Source organism: Neofelis nebulosa, chromosome 17, assembly GCF_028018385.1.
Source record: "Neofelis nebulosa isolate mNeoNeb1 chromosome 17, mNeoNeb1.pri, whole genome shotgun sequence".
Classification (NCBI taxonomy): domain Eukaryota; kingdom Metazoa; phylum Chordata; class Mammalia; order Carnivora; family Felidae; genus Neofelis; species Neofelis nebulosa.
In genome coordinates, this window is record NC_080798.1 from 61,293,806 (window position 1) to 61,311,417 (window position 17,612).

At 65.9% G+C, this 17,612-nt stretch overlaps 1 protein-coding gene across 8 annotated transcripts in view; it reads left to right on the forward strand.

The window, feature by feature from the left end:
* Positions 1–17,612, forward strand: part of CBFA2T3 (CBFA2/RUNX1 partner transcriptional co-repressor 3) — an 83,554-nt gene that overhangs the window by 43,209 nt on the left and 22,733 nt on the right. For 5 of the 8 annotated variants that reach the window (XM_058708931.1, XM_058708926.1, XM_058708929.1 and 2 more), the window contains one exon: positions 17,153–17,299. The exons of 2 other annotated variants lie outside the window; for them this stretch is intronic. In XM_058708931.1, coding sequence (XP_058564914.1) covers positions 17,179–17,299 — 121 coding nt within the window. In that variant the 5' untranslated portion in view covers positions 17,153–17,178. Of the gene's footprint in view, positions 1–15,948; positions 16,082–17,152; positions 17,300–17,612 lie in introns of those variants that run through there. One more of the 8 variants, XM_058708930.1, reaches the window with a different exon arrangement.

Sequence of the window (17,612 nt, forward strand, 5' to 3'; positions counted from 1 at the left end):
ACGCAGATGGGAGCCAGGGCCTGTCCCCAGCCTCCCCAAGCCTGGGGTTTCCCTACCGTCCAATGGGAGACCAGGCCTCCACCAGCCTCAGAGGCCTCAGAAAATCCCCGCAGGGCTGTTTGACTCAGCAGGAACCTACCCCAGATCCCCTCGAGGTTCTGTGAGACTATTTGGTGGAATGAGTCAAAACATCCAGAAGGTTCCCGCTTACGCGGGAGGCCGGGAGGCAGCAGGGCCCGGCTTGGCTCTCCCCTCCCCCAGCACAGCTGCCACCGCGGCTGCGCCAGCACGGGGCCCATCTGCCCGCCTGGCGCCTTCCCAAGGCCGGGGGGGTGGGGTGGGGGGGGGGGGGCGCCAGGGGCCAGCAGGGATGGGAGCCGTGCGGTGCCCGGGGTCCAGGCTCCTGCCCTCTCTGTGTCCTGGGAAACGGCCCAGCAGTCCCGCCCCGGGGGCTGGTGCCGGGTGTGGACGCGGAGCCCGGGGCGGGCACGGTGAGTGCTCACTGACCCCCGGCGTCAGCCTTCTCCCAGGTCCACACCCGCCGCCCGAGTTCCCCGTGGGACTCAGATGGGGCGGAAATGCTTCCTGCGGATGGGGGAGCCCCTCCTGCACTCTGCGCCCCTCGGTCCGCACCCCCCGGTGGAGGTGGGGCTCCTCCCCCCAAGTGGGCAAGGCCCCCGCGTCCGGACCACCCAGGGCGGCTGGCCAGGGGTCTCCCAGCCTGGAAGGACAGGCCTTGGGGACACCCGTTGCCCCTGGGAGAGCCAGTGGGGGCGGAGACAGGCTCAGGGTTGGCAAGCCGGCCTCCCCGTGTCAGGACCCTCTGCTGCTTCCGTGGGCCCAGTGCTGCCCCACGTGCTGTGGGGAGTCCCTGCCCCCAAATGACTTCACTGCTATTAGATGCAATTTATTGCTCAAATCAGTTAGAAGACCCCAGGGAAACAGCCCAGACCTCATGACGGCTGCTGGGTGTGGAAAGGAAATGTACGTTCCAGAAGGTCTGGAGACCTCCACCCCAGGGCAAGGTCTGGGTGTGCAAGTCTCCCGGACAGTGTGCAGGGTGGGTCCTGAGAAATGGGGCCTTGGCCCCCAGTGGCTCAAAAGACCACCAGCCAACACACAGGTCAGCCTGGTGACCTGCCTGGAAGAGGAGGCAGGCAGGGAGCCGTCGGCAGAGAGACCTGTGGAAGGGCCGAGTCCGCACGCCCACGCTTCGAAGCAGAGGCGAGCGCCCCTCCATCTCCGAGGGGAAATGTTGGGGCCATGCCCGGCAGAGGGCCATGCCCACGGCCCATGGCCGGGAGGTGGGCACACAGCGGACTTCAGACCCGAGGGTTGTACCCAACCCCTCCCCAGCTTCTGCTTGACTGGGGCACCCTGCGAGGTTTCCCCTCCCTGCTTGCCAAACCGGGGAGGCTTGGGGTATCGGTAGGACCAGGCTGGGCCCGGGCAGCTGTGTGAGCTCAGGCAGGGGCCTGTGTGGAGCTGCACAGACTGGGTCATAACCCCCACTCTGGCCTGCTTAGCTGTGTGTTTTGGGCGGTTACTGAACCTCTCTGTGCCTCTGCTGTCCCATATATACGATGGGAGGAGTGACACGTTTTAGGTTTTCACTATGATTATTAAATGACAGAACGACCTAACAGGCTGTTGGAAGGATTGGACCAGTTAATGTCTTGTCAGCCACGTAGCATCGGCTGTTTGCCTGTCCTCCCTCCGAAGCTGGAACTGGATTCCAGCAAGGGCCGGTCACCGGTCCTGAGGGCTGCACTGGGACCCAGCTTTGGAAGGGATCTGCCCCCAGGGATGGCATGGGGTAGACTCTGGCCTATCTCTTGTGTATCGCCGACTCACCGCTCTGAGAAGTCCCCCCGGCGCAGGCAGCCCCCTAAACAGACACCCACGCATAGTAGGATAGGCAGAATGTTCTAGAACACTGGGGACATCGGGTTTCTCACCGGCGGAGTGAGGGGTGGGCTGGACCCGCATGTGCCAATACACGGACAGCATACCCGCTCGAGCCACGCTGATGCCCAGGGCAGACGTGGCCGATGGACCGCGGCCCTCCCTTCCCTTTGGGTCCGCCTGAGCCAACAGCATACCTCCTTCTCACGAGCGGCCCTGTGCCCACTTCTTGCCTGGACTTGGCACGTGGGTGCAGAGCTGTCGGCCCCTCAGCCCGGACAGGACCTGGCCATCTCAGCATCTGTAAACCGGCAAACCTGGGGAAGAGATGGGAACGGGTCCGACAGCCGCTCGCATCCGTGGGAGGCGGGATGTGCCGTGGCGGGTGGAGCGAGGACCCTGAGGTGCCCCAGGAAGCAGAGAGCCCGAGCGTGGCCGCTGTGGTGTAGACCACGCTACTCGCCACAGGCCCTGGAACTGCAGTCCTGGTGTAAACCCTGCTCCGGCAGGCGCGGGCCACGGGACCTTGGATGGGCTGTGCCCGCCTCCCACGGGCCTCCGCGTGCCCTGGGCCGGACGGTGAAGCGGGCGGGCCGGGCGGGGGGGGTTACGGCCCGCCGTGGAGGCTGAGGAGGAGGGTCAGGCTGGTAGGAAATGCTGGCAGGGGCGGGGGTGCTCCCCGGAGGCGGCCCTGAGGGCTCCAGGCTCGGGCAAGGCAGGCATTCGGCAAGGTGTCCGTAAGCAGCCGCTGCCCCCGCTATTATTTGCCAGCGGCACCCGCTCTTAGGGGGTCCCCGATCCCCTGCAGACAGGCCGTCCTGGGCGAGATCCAGGCCCCACTCCCCCGGCAGAAGGGCGCCGAGATGTGAGGGGGCGCCCTGAAGGCCCGTCCTCCGTCTTCAGTGCCTGAGGGACAGGAGGGCCTCCGCCTTCCTCGCGGTGAGCCAGGGGCCCCGGGAAGAGGTGCCCGCGCGACAGCCCCAGATCGGGGGAATCCCGGCTGGCGCTTTGCCGCCACCTCCCTGCCACCCTCCTCCACCAGGAGCCAGACGCATTCCAGATCCCTGCCAAGCTGGGGGAGGGACCGCACTCGCTTTCCTACTCCCAGCCGTCCTTTCTGCTGCCTGCGTGTAATTAACAGAGTAATTAAAAACAGGATGAGTTAATTGGTATTCATTTATGTGGCAGATGTTTTTAATTGAGGCAGGAAACAATTTACCTGTTTACATAAACAATGGCAAAGCCAGGCTTGTAAAACACATTTTTAAAAATATTTTCCTCCCCTTTCCTAAAAAGAACTGAAATCCGTCGGTCTCCCCGGTGCCTGGGTGTGAGAGCGAGCAGGCCCCACCTCGAGGGAGGCCTGGGGGGGAGGGGGGGCCGAGAGGAAACATCTGTTTAAAAGGCCTGCTTCCAGAGGACGCTGTTTTCTTTCAATGCAGAGAAAGGAGGTGTTGTTCCCAGGTCGTGGGGACACCGGCTCTCGGTGGCGCCTCCCTAGATGGCTCTGGGGAGCAGGGGACCCTGTTTGGGCAGAAGGCGGGCAGGCAGGTGGGCGCCCCTCTGGCGGGAGGGGAGGAGCACCCTTTCCACCTGAAGTCTGGCGCCTCGGGGGCGGGGGGGGGGGTACGTGCTGGGGCCGTGCGTCTTGCACGGACACTGCACCACGTGGAGTCGAATGGAGCGAAAGTACAGATTAGGTTCCTCGTCACGCGGCCGCCTTGCTCGTGGTGCCCCTGATGCACGGCCCTAGAACCTTCCGCGGCAGTCACAGGAGCTCTCGGCGATGAAGGACCCGCGTGCGCCAGCGAACAGCGGCCCCGGCCCGACCTGCCCCGTCCTGCCCTGTCCTCGTGCCCCTCCCCGGGGCTGCAGGCAGGCCGGGTGAGCCAGTGCCCAGGGAGAGCCCAGGAGCCCCGCGGAGGCAACGAGCGTTCCGGAAGTTCCCAGGTGTAGGCTGGCCCCAAGTTGGCACTTACTGTATGCCTGGCGGCGGTGCTGGTTTCGCTCTGATCCCGTTAACTCTCCAAGGAAGAGCTAATCGCGCCCGCGTCCGGGCACCGGGCAAGGAGACCCCGCGTCCTCGGACGCGCACGAGCCCAGCAGAGAAAGGCCGCGGGCGGAGTCTTGCCGGAGTTTGCCTTTTCTTAAAGGGCGAGCACGCACAGGGTGTATCTGCACGGAAACATCCGGAAGCATCCACCAGAATCGTCCACAGAGGCCACTTGGGGTGGCGGGCGGAGGGCTGGGGACCCCGTTCCCCCGTCCCCGTGTCTTTGCCGGTGGAGCATTGCCGGAGCGGGGTTCTCCTCCCTGCCCGTGGCGGCCCGTCACTGCGGGCACGTTGCCGACTTCTCTGGAAGTAGGGTAAGTAGCAGGGCCTGTGACCAGACCTTGGCCGGGGACGCGCAGAAATTCTTGGCACTGAAAGCCGGGGAGAGCGAGCCCCTTGAGGCTCGTGGCAGCACCTGCCCTGACAGAGTCTGGGCTGTGCCTTCTGGGTGACGTACGGCCAGAGCTTCCGGGACATCGGCTCCTGGGGCACGAAGATGGAATGTTCCAGAATCCACCAGGGAGAGGGCCCTGCAGAATGTGGTCAGTAGCCACCATGAGGCGGGCTCAGTTCCCTCCCTCCTGGAGGTGCTGGGAGACCACCCAGCCTCCAGGCCCCTCCTGCGCTGCGGCGGTTAAATCATAAAACGAACCACAGCCGTGGATGTCTGAGGAGGTGAGCGGGGACCACAGGCCCTTCTTCAATGCTGTGTGACCTGGGGCCAGGACCTGAACCTCTCCGAACATCTGGGAAGCGAGGGCCTCCCGGGTGCTGTGAGCTGTGAGCTGTGACGTGTCGGGCTGGCCTCCTGCCTTTACCAACTGCTCTGCCAGAGGAGGCCTGAATCTGCCAGCAACCCAAACCCCACGGAGGCAGAGGCAGGAGGACCACCCTGGGATGTCCGCGGCGGGAGACCCTGGGGATGCGTGTGCCCCTGGGAGGGGCCGGGAGCCACGGGTCTGGCCCTTCCCGGGTCCCGGGCCCATAGAGGCTCCCTGCATCGGGCATGACGGCTGTGAGGGGCCGACTCTCGCCACAGCTCAGGTGCACCTGCTGACGGTTCCTCCTGGTCACAGTGGAGAGGGAACATCAGCGCCAGCCTGGGGACAGTCAGCCCCGCTGCCTCCTCATGCCCCGGCCTCCCCCTGGGCGGGTGTCTCCAGCGCCTCCCTGCCCCCGCTCCTGTTTGAGGGTCTGTTTGCACGGTGTCTCCCGGGGTCCCTCAGGGGCTGTCACCGGGGGCTGTGTCTGCACCCCTCGGGGGAGACCGTGAGGCTCAGAGAGGTTGCCGCGTCCTGGGTGCCACACTCTCGTCTGCATTCGTGTCTCTTGCGTGCACGTGACAGGTGAACGGGTCCACACGGGTCACGCACACACGAGGGTGGCCGTTCTGTGGCTGGGGGCTGGCGGGAGAATCGCCTGGCACTCAGGGAAGGGCCCTCGGTTGGACACCCGTGCAGGACACAGCGCCAGGGTCTAATTGTCATTTAGCATTCATTCGGGCGGCGCTGTTATTTTAAATTCTGGAAGCTTTCCTCTGGAGATATCAAGGTGATACACAGCCAATTTGCACATTTCTTAAACAATGAAAACACTTTGGGGATCAGTTAAGCCTTCCGTGGTGCCCCATTGCCAGCAGAGGAGAATCCTAAGTGCTTGGCCGGGTTTTCCAGACCCTCCACAGACTGGCTGGACCTTCTGTCGCGCCCCCCGCCGCTGCCCGCCGTGGATGCCCGCGCAGTGTGGTGCGTGGTGACTTCAGTCACCGTGCGTGCCTCCTTTCTCCGGGTGTGCGAACCCCACGGCCGCCAGGCTCCAGCCGCTCATCGCCGCTCCTGGAAGCTTCTCTGACACTGAACACCCCAGCCCAGGGTGTGCCCGCGGCCGTCTGTGCCCCTCCCCACTCGATCGGCCCCGTCAGAGGGCAGCCTGGCCCCGTCGGAGGACCTCCCTGGACTTCAAGTCCTTTTCCTAGCTAAGTGATCTGGGACCGAGATCCGTTTATTCACTTGGGTGACGGCTCCTAACTACCTGTCACTCCGTTATCCCCTTTGTGGCCGGAGGGGCAGTGCTGGTGGCTAGCGGGCAGTTTAAAAACAAATCAAGGGCAAGGTTTAAAGGGGCGGTGGCTAGTCCGGAAGAAAGAGAGAAGGAAATCTTGCCCCCCTTCTCCCCAAGGGCAGTTTCTGTTTCCTTTTAGGGATTCTCTGAATATATATTCGGTCGCCTTTAAAAAACTCCAGGGGGGTTTGACATCCTTTCTTGGGGTCTCACCCCTCCCGTAGGAAACGGGCACGCAGGGACCCCACAGAGTCTGCCTGTGCCGCCCCCCCCCCCGCCCGGCGCTCTGTCTCAGCCCCTCCCGGGGGACAACCAACTGCTGGACCCTGCTGTTCAGATCTCAGTGTACGTGTCCTTCACCCGGGAGGCCTCGCTGACTTTCCCCCACGCAGGGGAGGGCCCTCCTGGGGTCCCTGGCCCTCTCCCCGTTCTGTCCTAGCCAGGTGTGTGAGTAAGTCCTCGTGGGGTGCTCACGTAACTTGCTTGCTTGATCGTCAGAACAGCATCCCCCCCAGTGTGCAGACGAGGAAGTCGAGGCTCGGAAGAGCGAAGGGCCTTGGAAGGGCCACTCGAGACGAGAGACCCTGAGCTAAACTCCACCCGCCCAACCCCAGGACTGGGCTTGTCCCACTACTGCACAGATCTGTGTGTCCACCTGTCTGTCCGCCCACCTTTGCACCCGTCCACCTGTCCCCTCGTGCGTTCCCTTGTCCGTCCGTCCACCTGCCCGTCCACCTGATACTCCCTCCTCTCTCTCTCTACTCATCCACCCGGCCAGCCGTGACAGCACACCCGTTGTCCCAGCCCAGTCACACTCAGGTGAGTGTGCCCGTGTGCAGATGGGCCCCGTCCCCTCGGTGGCCGACGTGCGTGGGAGGCCTGGGAGGGGGCTCCCGGAGCTCCCGGACCAGTGCCGGGCAGGGGGGGCACCCCTTCCTCCCGCTGCCCCTCCCCCCAGCAGGCGGCCAGATGGCAGGGCGCCTCCCCCGCGGCTCTGAGGGAGCCGCTCGCTCTTGGCCGCGCAGCCCCGGCAGCTGGGCGAGGAATGCGCTCCCTTCACGCGCCAGCCGCAGGGCCCGCGGGCCGGCATCTGGGTCGCGTTTGCGGCCCCCTCTGGGGAGCACGGCAGCTCGGAGCCCTCGGCCCCCCCTCCCCGCCCTCCAACCTCGCGCTCGCTCGGCGCCAGGAGGCCGCAGAAGGCGGGGACGCGTGCCCAGGAGGCCGTGCCCTCCCCGCTTGTTTGGGGGTGTCGGCGGCCGGCCGGCCTCTGGGCCCCGCGGCCCGGCCCCAACCCAGGCTCTGAACCGCTGTCCCCCCGGGAGCCACGGCCGCCTCCTCGTGCCTCCTCCGCGCGTGCACTTGTTCACGAGGCAGAACGTCGTGCGCTTCTCCCCTCCTGGTTTGGATGCGCGGGCCGCCTTCCCTCGCGATTCGACGGTATTCCGTGGCGTCCTTTCCGCTCGCCCGCGAGGCTTCCGTCCCCCACACGGGAGCCGACGGCTCGCGCCCTCCGGGTGTGCCCGGTCGCCAGCGTCACCTGCCCCTGTCGCCGCGGCATTGGGACCGGCTCCCGACTCCCACGACGGGGCTGGCGCCACGTGACGTGAATGGAGCTGCCCGGCGCGAGCTGTCTGGGGCCTGGCGTCGTTCACGCGGCCGCACGTGGGTGAGAGGTGGTCTCACGGGCTGCTGCGTGCATCTGCTCTCCCCGCTCGGCGCTCTTCCCCCGACGGGCCTCCCACGGCCCATTTGCCCCCGAACCTGATGAGCATTTGGATGGCTTCCAGCCTGGGCGTCTTGGCCAAGTGGCTGGAGGGCGCTTGCCGCCGAAGCCGCCGTGCCCGTGCTTGTGCGGGTTCTGTGGTGTGGTGGTTCGGGCTGGTCGATACTGAAAAGCAATTTCCAAAGCCAGGGCACCCACGGCGGGATGTTTGAGGTCCTGTAATGCTGCACCGACCAGAGAAGTTCCTTCACGGCCCTCTGCTGGGGCCACCTCGTTTGTCCCCTCCTGTCACACTCCTAAACAACGCAGTGATAAACATCCTCAGAGATAACTCTCTGCCTGCGTCCCCGAGGGTTTCCCTAGAACGCATTCCCTAAGGGGAACGTGGCCATCCACGCTGAGACGCCACCGCAAGAGGAGTGAGAAGCAGAGAGGCGGGAGTCTCTGGGTCAACTTCCCCTCGCGCGCTGTGATGGGATCCTGGCCCCCGAAGTCCCTTCCAGCTCCCAAATGGTTCTCAATACCACAGTGTATCAGTCAGGTTCTACTGTGTAACAAACCACCACAAAACTTAGCTGCTGAAACAACCACCGTGGTCTGGCTCCTAGTTATTGGGGCGGGCAGGTGAGGCAGGTCCCCTGGGCACTCTTGGTCCCACCAGGCTTGCTTTCGGGTCTGTGGTCAGCAGACTGCGGGTGGGCCCTCGCATGACCGGGGACTCAGCCGGGCCAGCTCTGCCCCACGAGAGTCCCGTCCTCCGGCAGGCTGACTGAACAAGAGAGCGAGCGCAGCAAACGCCCCCGTGTCCCGACTCAGAGTCGGCTGACATCGCTTCTCACTTCCGCCACGTCTGGAGCCAGGCCCGGGGCCAGCCGGGACGCAGAGCAGGGGCCTCCCAGCCGTGTCGAGTACTTGGAAGAGTGGGCAGTCACACAGCAAGGGGCGTGGGTCAGGGAGGGTGAAGGACTGAGGCCTTTTGTGATGTGTCCACCCCACAGGTGGTGGGGGGGGGGTGTCTTAAGCTTACTGCTGCGGGGCAGGCTCCAAACGGCCCCTGGTCCTCGGCACTTTGCGGGGTACTGCCGTGCTGCCTCCAAGTACAGCCTCGGAGCCGCCCCCAGCCGAGGCCTGCCCAGGCTCTGCCCGCCGCAGGGAGCCGAGCTCTCGAATGTGAGGAGGGTGGGGCCCAGGGCAGCGCAGGGGCGGGCGGGCGGGGGCGCCGGTTCTCTCGCGGGGCCGGTCCACAGACCGTCGAGGGTGTGCCGCAGACCGGCCGCCTGCCCGGCACCGTCTGGGCTCCGTCTGGGGGTTAGCGGTCAGCGGGGAGACGGGCAGCGGACACGACAACCGACATGGGATGATCGCAGGTGCAGACAAGAGGCCCCAAGAAAATAAAGTCGGGTGAGGCGGCAGGACGGGCAGGATGGGGCGGTTCTGGCTTGGGGGCCGGGCAAGGCTGCTCCTCCGAGGAGGGACATGTGAGCCAGAGCCGACTGACAAGGAGACAGCCTTGTGAAGGTCTGGGGAACCCTCCAGCAGGTGCAAAGGCCTGCAGCAGGACAGGGGTGCTGGACAGGCAGGTGGCGGGGGAGGGCGGCCAGAGTGCGGGAGGCGTGGCGGGGTCCTGTCTGCCTGCCCCCCATCGGGCCCTGGAACACGAACTGGACGGTCCCGCCCCGTCTTCCCAGTTCCTGATGGGCCCAGGTCGGTCTGTAGAGAGTAAACGTGCCATGCTTTTCCAGAGATGCTGGGAGGAGACAGGCCACATGTGTCTGGCATGAGGTCTCTCAGCCTGGGGCCACGTACCCAGGTCAGAAGCGGCGAGAGGGCCCGGCCTGGAGGGTCCCCTGGGCTGGGGCTGCAGGCCGTTCAGGTGGGGTAGCGTCTGGTCCAGTTTTGTGTCTCTCAGTGACAGACGGACCCTCCCACCCAGGCCGACCGGCTCCCTCCACTGCCGATGGGATGTCGTGACGCCTGCTTACGGCGGCCTGGACACTGCCCAGGGTCCCCTCTGTGGCTGTGAGGGGCCTTCCCTGTGGACCCCTCACCCTTGGACACAGGCTCGCTGTCACCCCTGTGCGCACGTTCACAGGGAGGGACGAGCTCTGCGTGCACCAGCTCGGGACGTCAGCCTTAGAGCCGGACGCCCGTGGGATCTGCCGTGTGGTGGCTGTGTGACCCCGGGGCAAGTGACAGCGCCACTCTGTGCCTCGGTTTCCCCACTGTACCTGGGGGCTCTAACACCTCATGGCGTTCTCAGGAGGAGTTGAGGAACAGAGGGTTTCGGCACCCGGAACACGAACAGCTCCCGGCAAAAGGGAGCGAGTTTAAAATCAAAGTTGTGGGGGTGTGCGGCACGTGGGGGCCAGCCCTTCCTCCCGGGACCCCGCAGCAGGGCCCCCCACGCGTGCACACCTTTAGCAAGACGCCATGTCCGTGAGTGCTGGACTCTGTCAGTGGGTCACCCTTCTGTGACTCCTGGGGGTGGGGTCTCCCCGCCCTCCTTGTCAGGGGTGAAAACCAAGGCCCAGAGTAGAAAGCCCACTGGCGGTCCAGCCAGGGGACAGAGACGGGACAGAGGAAGCCAACCAGAACCCTGGTTTGCGAAGCCCCTCTGGGCTCTGGCCCAAAACCACCCCCACCGCAGGAGTGGGAATTATGGGCCCCATGTGCCAGTGGGTAAACCGAGGCTCAGAGATGTGCCGTTTTCCTGAGTTCACAGTTGTTCGCAGAGCAGGATGGGAGCCCCACTCTCCTGAGTCCCAGCCCGGCTTTGTTGCCGTGGTGACCTGTGACCTCTGCCACTGGCCACACAGGCCCAGGGGGTCACGGGGTCCCTGAGGCCGGGCAGGCCAGGGTGGCCCAGCACCGTGCAGTGGGCAGGGCAGTGTCCGCAGAGCTCACAGCCAGAGGAACGACCCCAAGGGCCACGTGGAGGCTCTGGATGGCCGTGGCTCCAAGCCACAGAAAGCCTGCTGCGACCAGCGGAGGGGAAAGTACCAATCCCTGTATTTTCATATTATTTCTTGTTCCTCCGGCCGCAGAGGCTGTAGGAGAAAGCAGATGTGGGAAGCACCTGGGACTCATCAGGGCTGCACGCCCCCGACCCCAAAAATCCTGAGTGGCTTTTCTGGGGATCAAAGACAAGCCTTCCCTCTGACCTTGGCCCAGGAGCCTCCTGGTCAAGCCCACCCGTCTGGGCATGGAGGGTCACCCAGTGTCCTGGGTTCGCCCTGAAGGCAGGCAGCGCCCCCCCCCCCCCCAAGCCCCTTCGTCTCTTCCTCAGCCTGGTGGCTCGCATCTGTCGCTGGTCGGACCCTTCTGAAATGTGTGTCTTCCTAGGAATTCACGCCTCATTTTTCCTGTTTATCCCACACACACCCATAGCCGAGGAGCCCTTGCTCCCGCACCAGTCAGAGAGGCTTTGGAGAGACCCCCAGGGCCGAGAGCAAGGTCCCCACTGCAAGGGGGTGGCTGTGAAGGAGGAGGGGCACTTGAGGGGCAGGACGGCAGAGGTCTGGGGGCTCAGTGCCCCCTCCTCCATGAGAGATCTCTTGCCCCAGTCTGCACCGCTCCCCGGGGAACCACACATCCTGTGTGAGCTGCTGGCCGCCTCCTGGGCCCAGGCCCTGCACAGAGCCCCGCGGCCCCCGAGGGGATGATGGTCTCCACGGAGGGGGCCCCTCGGCCTTCCCTGCAGGGACCTTCCCACCCCACCCTGCAGCCCTGCCTCTCACAGCTCTCCGGCCGAGCCCCTTTCCCACGTGGCCAGGAAACCCACTGGACCGAGTGAGCCACAGCGGATGCCCACGCCCCCCGTGGGCACAGAGGCCTTGGAGGTGCTGAGCCCTCGGGGGGGCGGCTGCACAGACCGGGGGCGTGGCTCTGGGCCTTACAGGGCTGTGGGCCGCTGGGGAGACCGTGTGCCTGGTGGCTGTCCCCCGCCCGCTGGCCTCACTGGGGTCCACATGCGAACGCACCCTTGAGCCCCCTGTGGGTCCCGCCCTCCAGGGAGCACGTGTGGCTTCTTGTCTCCTCCGTGGGTGTGGAGTCGGGCTTGTAATTAGAAGGGGGCTTTGGGCCCCACGTGGAGCCGCTGTCCGAGAGAGGAGGGACAGGTGGAGCCCTGGCCTCCCGCCTTCCGTCTCCTTGTCTTTCCGGTGCGCAGTGCTGCGGGTGCTGAGGGCGGTGGGGACGTGGCTACGCGGCAGCTGGGGCGCGATCGTGTGTGGCCCCGAACGCTACACGGCAGCTTGACCCCCACAGGGAGGGAAGTAGGGAGCCGCTGCGGGTCCCTGTGGGGCGCCTCTCTTGCTGTGTGATGCTGGGCCTCAGTGTCCCCACTGGAAAGTGGGCGATGGGGGTGTCCTCCTCAAGGGCAGGCGTGTGAGGAGGGCGCACTCACCACCCGCACTCGGGGTTCCGGAAGCCCGGGCCCAGCCCGGACGGACAGACCAGGGGCTTCTGACAGGCAGAGCTACCCCGCTCCGGGGTGGGGCTGCCCAAAGGGGCGGCTGGAGGGTCTGCAGGAGACAGGCCCCTGCTCTTCCCTCGGAGCTGCCCAGCCCTCGCGGGGTGCTGCGTGCTCCCCTCGAGGCACCCCCGGGCTCTCCCCGGGGCAGGCTGGGCTCCAGACCCTCCAGCGGGGCAGACACGCAGGGGGCCAGGACTCAGACCTGCTGAAAGGGAGCGGGGGAGGCGCGGAGGCTGCCGTCACGAACTGCTCCCCCCTGGATTCTCCTGGCGGTAATTCAAGTATGTACAGAGCGCCTACTGTGTGCCCAGCGCGGTTCTAGACACTCGGCCTCACTGAGAGAGAAGGTTGCCTTTGGGCAAAGACGCAAGGGAGGTGAGCTCACGATACCATGAAGGTATCTGGGGGAAAGACTCCCTGGCAGAGGGAACAGCCCGTGCAAAGGCCCTGAGGTAGGAGCACTTGAGTAGACTCGGAGAGGGGAGGTGTGGGAGATGAGGGTGGAGAAGGGCCGGGCCAGGCACGAAGGAGCCCATGGGCGCTCTCGGGGTGCTGGCTGAGGGGCAGGGAAGCCACTTTGGGTTTTTTGGGGTTTTTTTGTTTTAATTTTTTTTTTTTATGTTTATTTCTGAGACAGAGAGAGACAGAGCATGAGTGGGGGAGGGGCAGAGAGAGAGGGAGACACAGAATCCGAAGCAGGCTCCAGGCTCTGAGCTGTCAGTCAGCACAGAGCCCGACGCGGGGCTCGAACTCACAAACTGCGAGATCATGACCTGAGCCGAAGTCGGTCGCTCAACCGACTGAGCCACCCAGGTGCCCCCATCCACTTTGTACCAGTTTTGGGGAACACATCTTGGCCCTGTGGTTCCCAAGAAAGGCAGGCGTATGGGTTTACGTTGGCTGGAGTTTTAGAATATTGCCTGCTGTCGGGCCAGGGGCAGAAGCTGGGAATTCAGGGACAGGTCCGGCCCCCGGCTCTGCCCCTCACCTGCCCTGTGGAGCCCTCACCTTTCGGGGACGGTGAGGACGGGTCCTCACCGGGAAGTGGAGCACACCGTGAGGCTGGTCTTGACCGGACGACCTTGGAGGGGGGCTTGAGTGGCCGAAGGGGAAATAGGCACCGGTTGCAAACGTGGGTTTCCCTTTGGCCTCGGCACCACCAGAGCCACCGAGATCGCGGCGCATTCTTAGCACTCGTCCCACACCCCTACGTACAGATGTGGACACTGAGGCTGGGGGGCAGCGTGCCCAGAGTCCTCGCCGCACCCCCGGGTTCTGCCCTCTGCAGAGGGGGTGAGGGGGCCTGCACCGAGCTTCCGGAGCCCTGCAAAGGCTTCTGCGCTGCTACTTGTGAGGCTGGCCTCTCTGTCATCCTGGGAACTCGAGAGGGGCTCGGAACCTTTGTGGCCCCCCCTCCGGCCCGCGCATCAGTTCCAGGGGAGGGGCCTGGGCTGCGGCCTCATCCCGGGATGGCAGGGCCCTGAAGCCGGGCCTGCCTGGTCCTGACAGGGGGCACGTCCCAGGACTCCACGGACAGACTGGTTTCTGGGGCCAGACGGCCTGGGTTTGCCGCCAGCTTCCCCTCCCTATACCGGGTTTCCTCACCTGCCCACCTCATATGCTTATTGTGGGGTGAGCTGAGGTGATTCGTGTGAAGTGCCCAGGTCAAGGCCCAGCGTGCACTCAGGACTTTATCACCATGGCTTTGTTACCTACCTGTCAATACCGGTCCCTGCCGGTGCAAAGGCCCTGAGGCAGGTTACCTGCCCACGTTCCTACTTTCTCATGACCTTTGTAAGGGTCAGGTGAGGTACCAGCAGAAATCAGACCCAAATGATCAAAGCAGGGGCTTATTACTTCTGGCAGCAATACAGACTTGAGGCAGGCAGAGGAAGGTTCTAGAACCCAGGGCTGGGAGCTCTGGGTTGTGGCCAGTTCTCAGCCAGGCCGGGCGGGCTGGGAACCACAGCCGGACAGGGACAGTGATGGATGGGGTGGCTTGTTCCGGCACATTCCATGTTCTTTCCCACCGGCTCCGCCCGGCCTCGGAGAGCTGCTTCCTCTGCGGACGGATTAGAGACATTCAGCCGGGGACTGGATACGCTGTCTGGGAAAGACACAGGGTCTCCCATGGGCCTGTGGCGTGCGGGCTGAGGTCTGGGAATGTTCTCAAGGGGGGTGGGGGGGAGGCAAGGCTGGCGGTGGGGGCCACAGCGTCTCCGCTCGCTGTGCCTTCGGCTCTTCCGCTCGCTGGGACGCCCAGGCGTGAGCCGACTCGTGCGCTTCCAGACCCGCACCGGGTCCCCGGCCCCCCAGCGTGCCAGGTGGGAGCCGCCACAAAGAGAGCCCCCGTGGGGGGGTGGACGGGCAGTCAGAAGAGGGAGGGACCGCGGGTTGCAGGCGGGTAGATGAGCTGCCCGGGGCATACCCAGACCGCTACTCTGCCGTGTGAGCTGAGCAGGTCAGTTGGCCTCTCTGTGCCTTGGCTTCCCCACCGGAAAGTGGAGACGAGAAGAGCCGCTGAGGGCTGTGGGAAGTCACAGAAGCCGCGGTTCTGGGCCCTTCCTCAGAGGAAGACCGGGCTCCTGGCTCACCAGCTGTTCCACAGCCCCCTGCCGAATTTCATCGAGCGCTCGTGTGCGCGGACCGCTACCCCACCTGTAGAGGAGTAGAGAGACTCAGAGGGGTGCAGGGGCTTGCCCCAGGTCACACAGCCAGGGAGCAGTAGAGCTGGGACTCAAACCAGCTTCGCGAGACTCACGAGGCCCCTGTGCTTGTCACCCCCGCCCCTGCGGCCTCTTCTGGAAGGATGCGTGGTGGTGACACTGAGCCCGCTCGCCGTGTGCCCTCGGCAGACGCCGCACGTCTCTGTGCCCGTGAATCGGGGCCCCGGCAGCCGCCCCCCGCCCCCCGGGCTCCGGGGCAGAGAGCAAGCCGTGGGCGCTCGCGTGTGTCCTCCGTGATGCACGTCCGTGGGATGAGTGTGGCCACGAGCCAGGTGCTCACAGGTGGGGGAGACTCCACGCGACCCGGTGTGCTGGCCCCTGGCACCCACGGTAGCCCCTGAGGGCCCGGCTCGTGATAAACAGGTGCCGTGTGAGGGGCGGGCGGGCAGGCGGGCAGCTCTGGTGGGTTCCCTCCGCCCTCTCCTGTGGGCAAAGCCGAAATGAAGCCCCCGGCGTGGAAGGGCTTTGGAGAGTGGGAACAGGCCGCACGTCCCCCGTGTCCCAGCCTGGCATCCGGACCCCCCCCCCAGGCCCCGCCCCGGGTGACATGTCAGACGTGGGGGGGGCCGGGTCTGCACCCCGCAGGGTGGCCCGGGGCCCACGGTGGCCGCCGCATTTGCCTTCTTTGGTTGTCACCAGAGACTGGCCGCCGGCCCCGCGGCCAGGCGGCGTTGACGGGCCCCCACAGCTGCAGCGCACGTGTGCGCGGCCGTCAGCTCCCTGACAGCGGGCGCAGGGGGCAGGGCGCCCGGCGGGAGGGAGGCCAGCGGCTGCAGCTGAGTGGACAGCAGGTGCGCGTGGCCGGGGCGGCTGCTGCTGACCGATTGCCTCCCTGCCCCGTGGGGCCCGGCGGGGAGGGGCCCTCCTCAGTGTCGGGGCCCGGGGCCCCGGGGCAGAGGGCTGTCACGGCCCCACGGGCGCTGAGGGCCACGGGCATCTCGGCTCTGTGAAGGGGGGGAGTGGGGACGGGGCCGTGCCGTGCCGGGCGCGGGACGGCAGTGAGTGCCGTCATCGGCGTTGTTGATCTCCGTCCCGGAGGCTGGCTGTCCCCGGACGCGCGCGTGCATCTGTGGGTCCTGGTCCCGCGGGGCCCCTGGGAGAGGAGACACGAGACGCAGTGACGCACAGACGGCCCGCAGGTGCGGGGCCCCGGCCCCCGGGGCGAGACCCCCTCGGTGTCAGCAGGGTGAGCTTGGGGCAGCGGCAGGGGCAGCGAGGGCTGTGCCCCGGGAGCAGGTAGAGGATGCCGGCCCGGATGGCCTTGAGCGGCGGGGCCACCCCGACTCCCAGCCACCGCTCCGAGCTTTTTTGACCCGCCCAGGCACTGGCTGCCCTGAGTTAAGGCAGACGGGGGGGGGGGGGGGGGGGGGGGGGGCCGGGCCTCGGTTTCACGGCGTCTGCACCTGACCCTCAGCAGAGCTGCACGTGGCAATCTCAACAGTGTCCGGGGGCACCCAGCCCACTGGTGTGGGGCCCCCACGTTGAGCGGCCAGACCTAGAACAGCCTGACGTTGGCCGTGCCCTTGGCCAGCCGGGCCCAGGAACTACCCAGGCCAGCAGAGGGTATCGGAGGGGTTTTCCACCCCACGGGGTCAGCCTCCCAGACCTTCCTGGGGAGACCCCTCTACACGAGACTCTTCACATCTGAGAGCTGAGGGGGCTCTGGGAGCCACGGTTTCCAGGGGCCCCACGGACCTGCAGCAGCCCCCACCTGGGACCTTGTTAGAAATGCAGATTCGTGGTCTTTTCCCCAGACCTGCCGCATCAGAAATGGGGCCGGACGCCCTCCAGGAGACGTGCACGGCTGCCCGGTGGGGGCGGGAGGGGGGCGGGTGACGCAAAACCCCCCGGGCCGCGGGGCAGTAGACCCCAGCTGCCCAGTGAGGACCCCAGCCCCATTCCGGCTGACCCAGGATTCTCCCCGTCACACCCTCCAGCCCCCCTGAAGTGGGCTGACCCGAGCCTGACCTCTGATCCCAGGTGGGTGGGATATCGGCCACCTGAGAACACGGCTGGGGCTCATCTGCGCCCTGGAGTCGGGCCGGCTCTGTGGGCAGGACCGGGAGCCGCCCGGTGATCGCCTGGGGGTCCGCCCGGACCCCCGGCGGCGTCGGCCCAACCCCCGCGCGGCTCCCTCCCCTCCTCTCAGCCTGCTTCACCGCGTCTCTCTTCTTCTCCCCTCCCCCGTGGCCCCGGTGGCCCCCCCACAGTGGACGGGAAGGACAAGACAGCAGCGATGCCCGACTCTCCCGCCGAGGTGAAGAGTCAGCCCCGCTCCACGCCTCCCAGCATGCCGCCCCCGCCGCCTGCCGCGTCCCAGGGGGCCACTCGGCTCCCCTCCTTCACGCCACACACAAGTGAGTAAAAGCCCACGGGGCACCGGCCGTGCAGAGCTCTCGGGGGCTCCGAGCGCCGCCGTGACCCAAGGCCCGTGCCATGGGGCCCTCTGCCCAGAACCGCAAACGCCCGCCGTTGGGCCCTCGAGAGGGAGGAGCTCACCGTGGCTCACAGCCTGCGCTTGGAGGTTCAAATCCCAGCTCATGTACTTGGTGGCTGTGTGGCCTCGGGCGAGCTGCTTAGCCTCTCTGGACCCGGTGTTCCCCATCCATAAAGCGGGGCTGGCCGTAGTCTCCGAGTCACGGAGCTGCTGTGAGGACAAGGGAGTTGATA